This window comes from Accipiter gentilis, chromosome 10 (assembly GCF_929443795.1).
Source record: "Accipiter gentilis chromosome 10, bAccGen1.1, whole genome shotgun sequence".
In the NCBI taxonomy this organism is placed as follows: domain Eukaryota; kingdom Metazoa; phylum Chordata; class Aves; order Accipitriformes; family Accipitridae; genus Astur; species Astur gentilis.
In genome coordinates, this window is record NC_064889.1 from 26,287,551 (window position 1) to 26,300,396 (window position 12,846).

Genomic DNA, 12,846 nt, shown 5'->3' on the forward strand with positions numbered 1-12,846 from the left:
GGAGCAGGCTGGCCTTCCCCTGGCTTCCAGTGCTTGGGTGCTCCTAGCCAAACCCGGGATTGGGTCCTTCCCACGTAATCCCATCAGCTTGCGACTTCTGCTGCCTGGCTGCAGTGTCAGAAATACCCTCTTTGCTGGTGGGAATGCCTGCTGAAGAGCTCGGTGTCAACTGGCCAGCCCCAAGCAGGCACACCCTGCTGCCATGTCACTGCCACCATGCCCTGGCAGCACCACGGCCCCATGCTGTTCCTGTACAAGGAATACAACATATGAGCTGCATAAATCTGCCCACTGTTAACAATCTTGTTTGTGGGGATGCTCACCATGCAGCAGTTCCAAATCTGTGCTACCCCATGCTTTCTCCAAAAGCACGGGAGGAATTACAGTTCCCCAAACACTCCAGGAACGGGAAAAGACTCCAGAGATGGTACCTCAAACTGCAGGGCTGTAAAAAAAATTATCTTCCCTGTGATGGAAACAAAATGGAGTGTTTTTTGCCTTACAGAAATTGCTGCTAAAGGATCCAAACCCAGACCAGGCTAGCAAAAGTTTAGGAAGGTGAAGAAAAGAAGAATGAAGGAGGAAACACTTGATGAGCTCGTGGTGTCCTGACAAACACGGAGGGTGATGTAAGAACAAAGGACAGGGAACAAGGGGACAGTGGTGCCAAGTACATGGCACTGCAGGGACACACAGCAGTGACACTGGAGCTGGTGGGGCACTGGCAGGGGGTGGTGGGAAAGGACCTGTGGCATGACCCGACCGGTTACAGAAACAGAAGGAGGTGGAAGAGCAGCTCTCCCAGCAAGGCACCGGCACCAGCTGCGGCGGAAAGCCCCCCCCTCCGAACTGCTGTCGCCGCCGTCTTCCCCCTCGGAGGCCGGAGCCCGGAGGTGGCGGTGCGGTCTGGCCCCGGGCCCTGACGGTCCCGCCGCTCCCCGGGGAGCTGGCGCTGGCGCGGCTGCAGGACCGGCACCGGCACCATCGCCTGCGAAGAGCTGTACGACCCGCCGGGAGCCCCCCGCGCACCGCCTCCAGTTCAACGGGCACCGCCAGGCCCTCAGCCTGCTCGCCGCTTGTCCCCTTACTCCGCGCCCCGGGGCCGGCAGGGGCCGCTGCCGACCGCTCCGGGACCGCCGCCGCCGCCGCGGGGCGGGGGGTGGGACGACGCGGGGGTTGCCGTCCTGCTCCGGTCATCCGCGCGGGGCCCGTCGCCTTTGCCCCGGGGAGACCCAGCGCGGGAGCCGCTCCCGCAGCCGGCCGAGCCAGCCGGGCTGCCCGCGGGCCGGGCGGTGCCCCGCAGCCCGGCTGCCCCCGCCCCCGCCGGGTTCCCGACATCAATAATGCACGAGCTCGGCACCCTCTGCGGCGGCGGCTTCGGGTTACAACCCCGAGCCGAGGCCTGCGAGAGTCAGCCCCGCCGCGCCAGGAGCCTCCAGCCCCGGCGGCAGGAGCGGCGTGAGCGGGCTGGGGCAGGGGCTGAGGCACAGCTCCATCTCAGCGGTCTGTGGGACAGGACGTCTTTGGGGCTGCCTCTGTCGGAGGAAGGTTGGGAGCCACAGAGGGTGTGAGAGCGGCAGGGGCTGGTGCCAGGCTACGTGGACAGCCCTGCGGCAGCTGCCAGCGCAGGCCCTGTGGGGCCTCGTCCATCTATCCCTCTCCCTCACTCCCACTGGCCACAGGACGCAGGAATGGCTGCTTCCCTTCCTAGCTTTGGGATGCTGCTCCTGCTGTTGCTGCGGGACCCCAGCTCTGGTGAGTGAGCACGACCCTCCGGGACCACAGACCCTACTGCGATGGAGCCGTGCTCGAGGGGCTGCCTCACTCTCTCAGCCCCTGCCCCCTGTCCGGGAGTGGGGCACGGCTCCGGGGTCAAAGATCCCGCTCCCGGGGTGTGAGCTGCCCTGCAGACCTGGGCGTCAAGGGCCAGGCTGGTCCCCTGCAGTGGTCCAGCCATGGGGGGATATGGGGGGGTATGTCCTGCCAGCTGTGGAAACGTGGGTGGTGGTCTCGGGTGGTGACACGCTGCGGAGCCGTGCAGGGAGCGGCAGGGCTCCCGAAGAGTGGGACATTGCAGAGGGCGATGCTCGTCGGGCCCCTGAGGCCCGGGCGGCTGGCGGGAGCCGTGCCGTGTGGCATCCCGGCCAGCCGGACCTTCCCCGCAGGAGCTGCCTCGGGCGGGAGCGGCGATGTGGCCCGACGCCTCGCGTCCGTCCTCCAGCCCCGGGCCGCACCGCGACCGAGCGGCGCCGTCCCGCCCGTCCCACGAGCCGGAGCCCGGCGGCGCGGGGGGACGCCGGTCCCCGGGCAGAGCCCGCCGGAGGCCGCGGGGGCCCCGCCGGCGAGCGGGCCCGCCTCGACCCCGCGGGGCGGCGGTGGGGGCGCGGACGAGCTCTCCGGCCTCCCGCCCGGCCCGGGGCTGGCGACTGAGCCGCGGGGGCCGCCGCGGCTGCTGCTCCCGCCGCGGAGCCGCCGGCGCCGGGCCGCGCTCCTCGGCCTCCCGGGCGGGCTGCGGGGCCGCCCCGGCGGGGGGCCGCCCTCCGTGCCCCGCCCGCGCCGGCAGCTGCCGGCGGGCCGGGCCGGGCCGGAGGAGCGGGACGCGGGCCCTGGGCCGTGCGGGCCCCTCCGGAGCAGCGCGCCGGGGCTGCGGGACGCCCTGCTGCGGGCGGCGGCGCGGGCGCTGGGGGCCCCGCACACCGACAGCGACGGGCGCTGCGCAGGTGAGCGGCGCCGCCGGCCCCCCCGCCCGGTGCCCGGTGCCCCGCCGCCGCCTGACGGCCGCGCTCGCCCACAGGGACGCTCCCGCAGCTGCTGCTCTGGTGAGTCGGGCCGCCGCACGGCCCCGCCGCTCCCGCCGCTGCCGGGGAGCCCGGTCCCCGCCCCGCTGGGGCCGCCCGAGGCTCGGCGGGGTGGGCTGCAGGCCGGCGCCGGAGGAGCCCGCCGCGGGGCACGGACAGAGGAGCGGGGCTGCTGCGCCGGGGCGGCTCCGGACCTGTGCCCCGGCCGGCCCGGCAGCACGGCAGGAGCCGCCGCTCCTGGGGGCGGGGCGGGCCGGGCCGGGCCAGGTCATGAACCGTGCTGGGCGCCCCGGTCACGGGCCGGGATGGGACGGGCAACGCGGGCACCTGGCCCGCAGACAAGGGGTTCCTCCGAGGCGGACAGGGCTGCAGTGGGCAACTCTGTTGGAGAGCGGTGCTGGGGCTGCCCCGGGCGGCGTGGTTACTGATCCAGTCTCTGCCCTCCAGGGGCTTCCACCACAACCTCAGCTGGGACGCCCGCGGCCTGGGCTTCGCGGCCGGGGTGCTCCCCGCTCCGCCACCCCTCCCCGGCTGCCTCCAGCCTGTCCCCCGGGCAGCAGCTTCTGTGCCCGATGGCCAGCCCTCGCTCCTGCCCCCTGTTCTGGAGGCTGTGTGCAATGACAGCGTCCCCGGGCTGCCAGGTGTCTCCAACTTCACGGTCTACCTCTACTGCAACCTCTTCAACAGCTCCCGGGCCTCCGGCCAGCGCCTGGGGAACCTGGGAGCTGCCTGCTCCAATGCAGCCTGGTACCTCTCTGCGGGTGAGGGAGGCTCAGCATGGGCCCAGGCCTGTCGGGAGCGCTACCCTGCCCAGTTCAACAGCACTGTCTGCAGCAACACCTCCTTGAGGGAGACCCCTGGGCCCCAACAGGTCCTGCTGGAGCAGCTCTGTGCCGACCTGGCCCGAGGCCTGGCAGGGGCCCGGCCCCCCAGCCGCACTGCCTGCCCACTGGGTGCGCGCTGGGAGGACGCCTGGAACTGCTTCCTGGGAAGCCGCGTGCTCTGGGGCGCCCGGCTCTGTGGCAGCGGGAGCCGCGAGTTGCTGCCCACTGACCTCCGGGCCTGGCTCTCCCAGCTGTGTGGCGGTCCCCAGCCCCAGGCACAGATGCCCAGCGCCTCAGAGCCTGGGGGCACAGACCCCTGCTCCAGGGCCCAGAGCCTGTGGGCAGGGGGGAACACTGGCCTCTTGGAGCTGTGCAGGACTGTGCCTCCCAGCTGCTTCCAGGAGCTGGTGTGCACCAATGCCTCCCTCCTGCAGCTGCTGGGGCATCCCCAGCCTGTGGTGGGGGTGCACTGCCAGGACGCCCTGCCCGGGGGACACTGCCTGCTGAAGCAGCTCCTGGCGCTCCTGCCCCTGCACCCCAAGCTGGACGCTGCAGACCTCTGCCCAGACCCGGCTGCCTACCTGCTGGGGCTGGCCTCACAGCTCCCACAGTGTCAGGAGGAGGCTCCAGGCTGGGCCCCCCACGTGAACTACCTCCTGCGCCTGCTTGACCGGAGCCTGGCCCTCTCCAGACGAGAGGAGGCTGGGCAGGCAGCTGGGGAGCAGCTGAGCAATGCCATCCTCCTCTCCAGTCTCCTGGACAACACATCCTTCTGGGGTTTGCTCAGGGCGAACGCATCTAGAGGCATCCTGCGAGCTGTGGGCTGGTACCTGGGGTGGGAGCACAGGGCATCGGCCAAGAGGGAACTGCTGAGCTGCTTTAGTGTAAGTTGCGCAGGGCTGAGGGGCGAGGGAGGGCCTCCTTGCGTGCGGGACGCCGGGTCAGGGTGCCAGACCTGGCAACCCCTCCCGCCAACTGCGGGGTCTGGGCAGGGTGCAGGTCCCAGTCCTGGGGTCCCTGTCCAGTGCCAGCCATGGTGGGAGCAGGACCGGCGCATGCGGTCTGCTCAGCCACCAGTGGCTGGGAACGGTCAGTCCTGGATTGGGGTGTCAGGGCTGTGGCTTGGGGTGAAGCTACAGCAAGGCTGCCCCGGACCCACTGTGGGGTACTGGGCGAGGAGCTCTGGGGGAAGGTCTGGGCCAGGACACAGGGAGTGCAGTCCTGCTCTCTCCTGCAGGCTGTGCTCTGGGACCTGCTCGAGGACAGCGAGGGTGCTCCTGCCTTGGACATCCTGGCACAGGTATTGCCCTACCCAGCCAGGCTGGTTCCTAGCCCACCCAAGATCCTGCGGAGTAGAGGGCTTGCCTGCCCCTTGCACTCCCATGGCCTGGGTTCCTGCTGCTGGTTGTGCTGAGCTGTGGCCTCCCCGCAGGAGTATCTGCAGATGCCAGAGGAGAGCTTCCAGGGACTGCTGCTCACGGCGGGGCCCGAGGCTGTGCAGCGCTTCCTGGCCCTGTTGCACCGCTCCTGGCACCAGCTGCGCGGGGAGGTGGTTAGAGGGGAGGGTGTGCAGAGACCATGTGCCATGGTTTCAGAGCCTGTGTGATGGGAGGGGAAGAGCCCACGTGTGGGGGGCGCACACCATGTGGGGGTACAGCCACATACAGGGGTGTAGACCTTGCACAGGGCAGGTGGAGAGGCCGTGCTTGCTGGAGTCCAGAGCTCCCATGTGTGAGGGGTTCCAGAGCCCCTGCCCAGGGTGTGTGTGTGCAGAGCCCAGGCGTGCAGAGCCCGTGCATGGGGGTGCTCTCTTGGGGCACGGCTGGGCGGCACTGGGCCTGCGCTGGTTCCTCGGGGCTGTGTCCTGCCAGAGCTGGGGCTCACGCAGCTTTGCAGGTGCCGTCACCCACGTCCGGGGAGGAGGCGCTGCCGTTGCTGGCCGTGCTGCTGCTCCGTGGATTGCCCCATCTCACCCCCCAGCTGTTTGTCAGCCTGTCGCAGTTCATCCCCTTCCTGGCTGTGTCTGACATTGCGAGGCTTCCGCCGGCCCTCCTGGCCAACGAGAGCGTGTAAGCGGCACTGGGTGCCTGGGTTGCCCGCACGCATGGTGTGGCCAGCTCCAGCCTGTGCCCTGCATTGCCATTGCTTGCAGAGACCCCAGCCCAGCCCCATGGTGCCCTGTCCCCTGCAGAGCTCCAGCCCAAGCAGGCCATGCAATAGCTGTGCAGAAGGCCTCTAAGTGCCCCTGGGTCTTGGGCTCTGTGGGGCACATGCTTGGTGATGGTGTCTGGGATGCCTTTGAGGTGGGTTCATGGTACGGGCCTGGAAGGTTTCTCTGTACCTGCGTCCCAGCACTCTGTCCCCACAGCCTCGCCGCCCTGCGGACTCACAGCGCCCACCTGACGCGGGGGCAGAAGGCCGCCTTTGCCAGGCGCCTGCTGCAGGCCCCTTTCCTCGGGGCTGTGCCCACATGGCCCCTCAGCTTCCTTCGTGCCGTCCTGCCGCTGCTGCCCCACTTGCCGCTGAGCTGCTTCCTGCAGCTCACTCCCCAGCAGGTGGGATGTGAGCCCCGGGCACTCGCGCAGGCTGCTCTGCCCAGCCAGTGTGCCCTCACCCACAGCAGGCAGGGATCCCAGCCCTGCACCCAGCAAGCTGGGAGCCCTGCACCCTTGGCCCTGCCCACAGCAGGCGGGGGTCCCTGTGCCCCCGAGCTGGGAATCTCACCCTGCCCAACCCTGCACCCCTGATCCTGCACCCTCGATCCTGCACCCCCCTGGCTGGGACCCCTGTATGCCCTTCCTTGGCCCTGCATGCTGAAGCCACAGCCCTGGCTGGGAGCCCCAGGTCCGCTCAGGAGGCCAGAGCCAAGTCTCACCTTTTGCCTGCCCAGATCTGGGGACTGGGGGATGGCTGGCAGCTGCTGCGGCTGGGGCTGGTGCAGGGCCGCCATGTAGCAGGCAGCCTGGCAAACAGGAGCCATGCAGCTGGCCCCGAGCCCGGGCACAGGTGAGCGTGATGGGGGCTGCCAGTGGCGGCACAGCCGTGCCCCAGGCTGGGCTGGTGCAGAGCCTTGGTCCTGCTGTGAAGGCCGTGGCCTTGCTGCAGAGCGGGGCTGAGGTGGGTGCTGGCAGGGCTGCCCTTGCCCGCTAACAGGCTTTTTCTGTACAGGCTGGGGGCCCTTGCCTGCTTCTTGAGCCCTGAGGACCTGCAGGACCTGGCATGGCTGCGGGACCCCCGGGGGGCAGTGGAGCAGAGCCTGCTGGCATGTGCAGCCGCAGGGACCCTACAGCAGCAAGGGCGGGTGAGCCAGCCCCCCAGGAGGGATGCGTGGGCTGTGCCAGGCCACCCCAGGGGCACCTTGTGGATGGGCAACCTGAGGGGCTCCGCTCCCATCCCCTTGCTCTCTGGAGGAGCCTGGCCACAACATGCCGGCACGAATAGGGGTGCCAGGGCAGCAGGTCCCAGTCAGGCAGCACATCAGGCCAGGCACCAGCACCAGCTCCACTTTTGCCCTGTGGCTCCTCCTGTGACAGGGTCTGGGGCAAGCTGCCCACCAGCCCTGGGCTCATGGCCTCTCCTGCTCCGCGCTGACAGGTCATGCTCGCCCTGGCAGACTTGCTGCGCTCCACCAGCCTGGCCATGGTGAGCCCTGGGGAGCTGCCAGCATGGAGGGGCGTCCTCCCTGAGATGGGAGTGGGCTTCCTGCAGCGCCTGTCAGCTGCCCAGCTGAATGCCCTCCTGCCCCAGCTGCGGCCAATGCAGCTGACACGTGCCCAGGTGAGTCCAGCTTGGCTGCAGACACCCTGGGCCGGGGTGTCCCCGAGCCCAGGGCACTGTCAGAGAGTCCAGCGCAGTGCAGCCAGGCAGCCTCTGAGCCTCGCGCCCTGCCCCTGCCAGGGCTATGCTGTCACTGCTGACCACCACTGCCTTGTCCTGCCCCCAGGCATCCTTCCTGCTTTCATGGGCTGTCCAGAGGGACAATGTGAGTGTCCGAGGTGCCTCTGCAGGAAAAGGATGGGCTGCGGGTGCTTTGCCCTGGTGCCTGAGGGCAGCCCCAGATCTCACACACCCACGCCTGCCTGGGCTGCCTCAGGGTCCCTGTGCAAGGTGCAGCCCTGCTGTGGCACAGCTGCCCGAGCAAGGCTAGCACGTTTCTCTGCAGGTGGCAGCGGGGGAAGCAGCCAGGCTGTGTCCCCTCCTGCCAGGCCTGGGACCCACGTTGCTGGCAGCTGTCCTGGCCCCACTCCGGGTCCAAGGCTGCGCATGCCTGGGGCCAGCCCTACCCCTGCTCTCAGCGGCGCAGACGGCATCCCTGCTGCAGGCTCTGCAGCCTCCGGACGGCTGGCCCCACTGCCTCCTGCCCCTGCTACCCCTCCAGCTCCTGCGTCGTGGTGCCCAGGCTTTGCGGGGGGCTCTGTGGGACCTGAACTTGCCCTGGTCCCCGCAGCAGGTCAGAGGCTGGGCACAGGGCTGTGGGGGAAGGTGCTGCCCCCCTGTGCCTCCCACAGCTGTCCCCCCCCAACAGGCCCAGCTCCTCTGGAGGGAGGTGGGAGCCAGCGCTAACCGCAGCCACCACACTGCTGGGTGAGAGCAGCCCACCCAGGCTGACCAACGGGCACCAGCTGGGGCATGGGGATGGGGACGTCTGGGAGCAGCCTCTGGGGTCCCACAGAGGGAATGGAGCTGGGAGAGGGCTGGATGCCCTGGGCAGGAGGCGGGAGCCTTGGCAGGGCCCTGGGTAGGGTTGAGCGGGTCTCTATGGGGCTGGGGGTGGTGAAGTCCCAACAGGGTCTAACGCTGTCATCCTACAGTGCCCTGGGCTCACTGGTGGTGGGCATGAGCTGCATGGTGCTGCAGGAGCTGGGCCGGGAGGATTTCCTGGGGACTCTCCGGACCCTCTATGTGCAGCCTCGCTCCCTGCCTGCCAGCCTGGTAAGGAGGAGGCTCCGCAACCCCTGTGGCTTGCAGGCAGCCTGTCCCTGTCCTGCACTCAAAGCATGGTGTCCCCAGAGGCGCTGCGTGCAGGAGGAGGTGCTCAGGCGTCCTGCGCTCTCCGAGGAGGAGATGGCATGGCTGGGACCTCGGTTCCTCATGGAGTTGCCGTAGGTGTCAGGAGCAGCTGGCCCTGGCATGCAGGGCCCTTTCTGCTCTCATTGCCCCTTTTCCGCAGTGGGGAAAGCACTGCCTGCTGGCCTACAGCCCCCTCTTTGGGCCCATCACCATCCTTGTGTCTCCAAGGGGCCAGTAAGCCTCCCTGCCCTGCTGCCCCTGCATGTGAAGCAGGGACTGGTGGCAGGAGACCTCAGCAGGCACCACTGCCCTCCTGGGCACCCCCAGCCCCTGGTCCTCCCTGGGGGCAGCCCTAGGGCCAGGTCCTGCCTGGTGCCTGGGCACCCCTGCTATGAGAGGGGGTCTACAGGATGGGGCTTAGTGCCCCATTCATCCCTGGGCAGAGCAGCCCCTTGCCCTGCAGTGCCCAGCTGTGCTCTGGTTCCTGCAGGGCAAAGCTGGTGGAGATGCTGCCTGATGCCATGATGCGGCTGGTTCTGGACCATGCAATCCGCCAGCCCTGCAGCCTGCTGGCCCTGCCGGCTACCCGCCGGGCAGCCCTGGCCCGTGGGGCCCTGCGCTCCTTGGTAAGGGCAGGGAGCCTAGCACGGGGCGCAGGGAGATGCAGCCACCTGCCCTCACTCCTCTGCTCTCCCTCCTGCAGCGGCTCCCAGCAGGGACAGAGCTGGGTGGGGAGGCCCTGGACCAGCTGGGCCCACTGGTGGGGTTCCTGGGCCGGGAGACCTTGGCCCGTGTCCAGCCCCAGAGCCTGCTGCCACGGCTGGGGGACCTGCAGGACACCTGCCTGGCCGTGGAGGCGGGTGCCGAGCTGGGGCGGCTGCTGCTGTCGGAGCAGGCGCTGGGGTAGGTGGTGGCCAGGGGGGCACAGGGCCCTGCCAGTGCCACCTTGACGCCCGCTCCTGCAGGACCCCGCCAGGCTGGCGCCTGCCCACCCTGCAGCAGCTGGGGCGCCTGGTCTTCCTGCTGCCCCTCGAGAGCCTGCGTGCCATCCCCCGGGTGAGCACCATGTCCCATCCTACTTCCACCTCACTGCCCCATGGCTGGACAGGCACCAGCCCCTCGACCTGGTCCTGGAGCTGTGCCATCCCCACCTGTGCCCCATCCCCCGGCTGTGCTGTCCTCACCAGTACCACATCCTTGTGGCTGTGCCATCCCCAATGGTGTCCCACCCTTGTGGCTGTGGTGTCTCTGCCGATGCCCCATCCTTGTGGCTGTGCCAGCCAACCCATCAGCACTCTCACCCCTGTGGCTGTGCCATCCTTGCTGCTCCCCTGGGCCTTTCTGCTGGTGGGGTCTGTCCTGGTCCCTCTCTCCATGTCCTCCCAATGCTGTCCCAGGACTTGCTGAGCAGAGACACGGTGGAGCAGCTGCTGCAGAGCCAGCGGGACTGGGAGCAGAGCAAGCTGGGACGCCTCTGCCACCCCCCTGGCACCCTGGGTGAGGGTCCCAGCCCGCAGGAAGTGCTGGTGGCCCCGCTGGTGGCAGCTGCCAGGCCAGGGGAGCGAGGTGAGACTGTGCACTACCCCCCCTCAGCCCTGTCCCCGCTTGTGCACCTCCTGTCCCTGGTGCCCTCCCATGGCCTGCCCACACACTTTGTGCCCCTGCTGCCCATGTTCCCCATGCTGTTCCCTCCCTGGGCTGGCCCTATGTCCCCAGTGCCCAGTGTCCCCATGCAGACTCCTCCCCGGCTGGTGTGTCCCCCTCGTGCTGGGGCCAGCCTGCTCAGGCCAGCTCTGCAGCCCCCGTGCCCAGCTGTGCCGACGTGCGTGCCACCTTCCCTGCGGTGTGGAGTGCAGCCCAGCTGGCCGCCATGGCCCCCCAGCAGCTGGAGGGCTGCCTGGGGCTGCTCAGCCAGGACACGGCACTGCGCCCCGACCAGCTCCAGGCTGCCCTGGGCCAGGCCCGGCGGGTGAGGGGGGACATGGACAGGGTTGGGGGGAAGGCACATGGGGGGCCGTGCTGGTGGGGGTGGTGGGGTTCTGCCGGGCTGGGTGGGCTGTGCTGGCCCTGACGGGGAGGTGCTGGATGTGGGGAGCTGTGCTGGCCGGGGGGGGGGAATGTCCTTGGGGGGGCTTTGGTGGCCTTGGGGGGCTGCCTGTGGGCGGGCTGTGCTGGCCTTGTGGGGGTTGTCCTTGGGGGGCTGTGCTGGCCTTGGGGGGCTGTCTGTGGGGGGGCTATGCTGGTGCTGCCTGGCAGCGCTGGGTTGGGGGCTGCCGGCAACTCGTGGAGCTGCTGGTGCTGCAGCTGTGGGGCAGCACCGGGGCGCTGGAGCCAGCCCAGACCTTGCACCTGGGCCGGCTGGCCACCCAGCTGGGCGAGCCGGAGCTGCGGGAGCTGCTGCTTCCTGATTGGGGGGCCCTCTCTGCCCTGGGGGAGCTGGACGGCTGGTCACCCGAGCAGGTGAAGCCCTGGGGGCAGGGGCGGGGGCGGGGACAGGGGGTGGATCGTCTCCATGATGGGCTTTCCCCCAGATGCGGGCCGTGGTGTCCACCTTCCTGCGGCAGCGTGGGGTGAGCGCCCAGGACCTGGGGCTGCCTGAGCTGGTGGCACTGGGGCACCTGATCTGTGGGCTGTCAGCGGCTGAGCTGCGGGGCCTGGACAGCCGGGAGCTCAGGTGGGTGTATGCCCACAGGGAGTGTGGGCCAAGCCCCGGTCGGGGGCCAAGCCCCGGCTGGGGACCAAGAGGGGAGGAGCGGGCACCACCCGCTGCCTCGGTACAGACAGCAGTGCTGGGCCCAGCACATGGCCACCCGATGCTGCCTGCTCCCCACAGCAAAGCTGCTCCTTTCCTGGGCTCGCTGAGCCTGCGCTGCACGGAGCAGCAGGCGGAGGTGCTGGCCGCCCGCCTGACCTCCAGTGCTGCCTTCGGCCCGGCTGCCACCTGGGGACCCGAAATCTTCGCAGAGGTCGGGACGCTGGCAGGTGAGGGCTGGGACGGGGCCATGCCCTGCGGTTGCTGCTGCCTGCCCTGCTGTCTCCTGTGCCCAGGGACAGCATCCTGACCCTGCCCTCTGTGACCTAGCTGGGCTCCCCGACATCGTCCTCTCTGCGCTGGTCCCTGAGCAGATCTGGGCCCTCACGCCCCAGGCCATCGCTGCTGTCCCGGCACCCAAGTTCGCAGTGAGTTCCTGGCATCGTCCACTGGCACACTTAGCTGGGGCACGCATGGGACTGTCCCCCTGCATGCAGGGGAAGGGGGATTCCTGGCTGGGCCAGGGTGGTGGGACACCCCCTAAGCCAGACACTGAGGCATGGGCGTGGGATGTGTCCTGGCTGCACTGAGGAGCTGGTGCAGGGCATCGCCATGGCTGGCTGCCCTCTCCCCGCAGGTGGTGTTTGGCCCAGCTCAGCTGCGCACCCTCTCCAGCACCCAGGCCGCGGCTGTCACCCTGGGGCAGCGCCAGTGGCTCAGCAGCGCCCAGCGCCAGGCCCTGGCCAGTGCTCAGCATGAGGGACAGGCTGCCCAGGACGGCGAAGGTGAGAGTGGCTGGGTGGCTTCTGTCCCCATGCAGCACCCCGCCTGCCTGCCGTGGGCAGGTCTGCCTGGTCGCCCCTTGTCCGTGCTCTGCACCACCAGGCTCAGCATGGGCACCCTGGGATGCTGGGAGGGCTCAGGTTGTGCAGGGGTTTGGCCCCAGAGCCTGCAGCGCTACCCCATGGGGACGCTGGCCTGGCTTCCTGCCCAGCTCATACTCCCTCTCGGCCGAGTCCCATCCCACCTCTGCCCGGAGTCCTCCCTGCTGCTGCCCCCTGCCCTAAATCCGTGTCATGAACAGCAGCTCTGGGGGCAGCAGCAGAGGGTGCTGTCCCTGCCCAGAACTGTGCACATGGGGGGTTGTGTGCGCATTTGCGAGCTCTGTGAGGGCTCCTGGCACGTGAGCCCTTCCATGGAGTGCTGGTGCTGGCATGCTCAGCACTGACAGTGCTTTCTCTCCGGCAGGCAGGAGTGGAGCCAGGCCCCAGTCTGGCTTCAGCTTGGTTCTCCTCCTCTGCCTGACCCGCTGCTTTCTGTGAGCATCCCAGTAATAAACTTGTGATGGGCATAAGCAACGAGCTCTGCTCCCTGGCTGCCTGCAGTGACACATGGCCCCAGAGCACCTTTCCCTGCCTGGCTTTGACTGTCCCAGCAGCTCCTGGGCACCCTGCAGGAAGAT

The 12,846-nt window shown here is 69.0% G+C and overlaps 1 protein-coding gene across 1 annotated transcript; it reads left to right on the top strand.

The window, feature by feature from the left end:
- Positions 1-2,083: 2,083 nt before the first annotated feature.
- On the top strand, positions 2,084-12,727 carry STRC (stereocilin). Its single transcript, XM_049812592.1, has 25 exons — positions 2,084-2,720; positions 2,795-2,819; positions 3,246-4,506; positions 4,860-4,922; positions 5,055-5,171; positions 5,519-5,691; positions 5,991-6,177; positions 6,513-6,628; positions 6,791-6,923; positions 7,217-7,399; positions 7,566-7,604; positions 7,785-8,072; positions 8,148-8,206; positions 8,434-8,554; positions 8,633-8,724; positions 9,123-9,258; positions 9,336-9,535; positions 9,598-9,688; positions 10,030-10,198; positions 10,432-10,601; positions 10,937-11,092; positions 11,164-11,614; positions 11,715-11,812; positions 12,022-12,169; positions 12,633-12,727. Exons 1-25 carry the CDS (start codon positions 2,084-2,086, stop codon positions 12,704-12,706), a joined length of 5,187 nt encoding a protein of 1,728 aa, XP_049668549.1. The 3' UTR covers positions 12,707-12,727.
- Positions 12,728-12,846: the final 119 nt, after the last annotated feature.

Excerpts from the sequence above, each read along its gene's own strand:
- STRC (XM_049812592.1), top strand. The coding sequence starts at position 2,084 with ATGCTCGTCGGGCCCCTGAGGCCCGGGCGGCTGGCGGGAGCCGTGCCG. Across the intron at positions 4,923-5,054 it reads CCTTGGACATCCTGGCACAG|GAGTATCTGCAGATGCCAGA; the intron begins GTATTGCCCTAC and ends GCCTCCCCGCAG. Across the intron at positions 9,689-10,029 it reads GCCTGCGTGCCATCCCCCGG|GACTTGCTGAGCAGAGACAC; the intron begins GTGAGCACCATG and ends ATGCTGTCCCAG.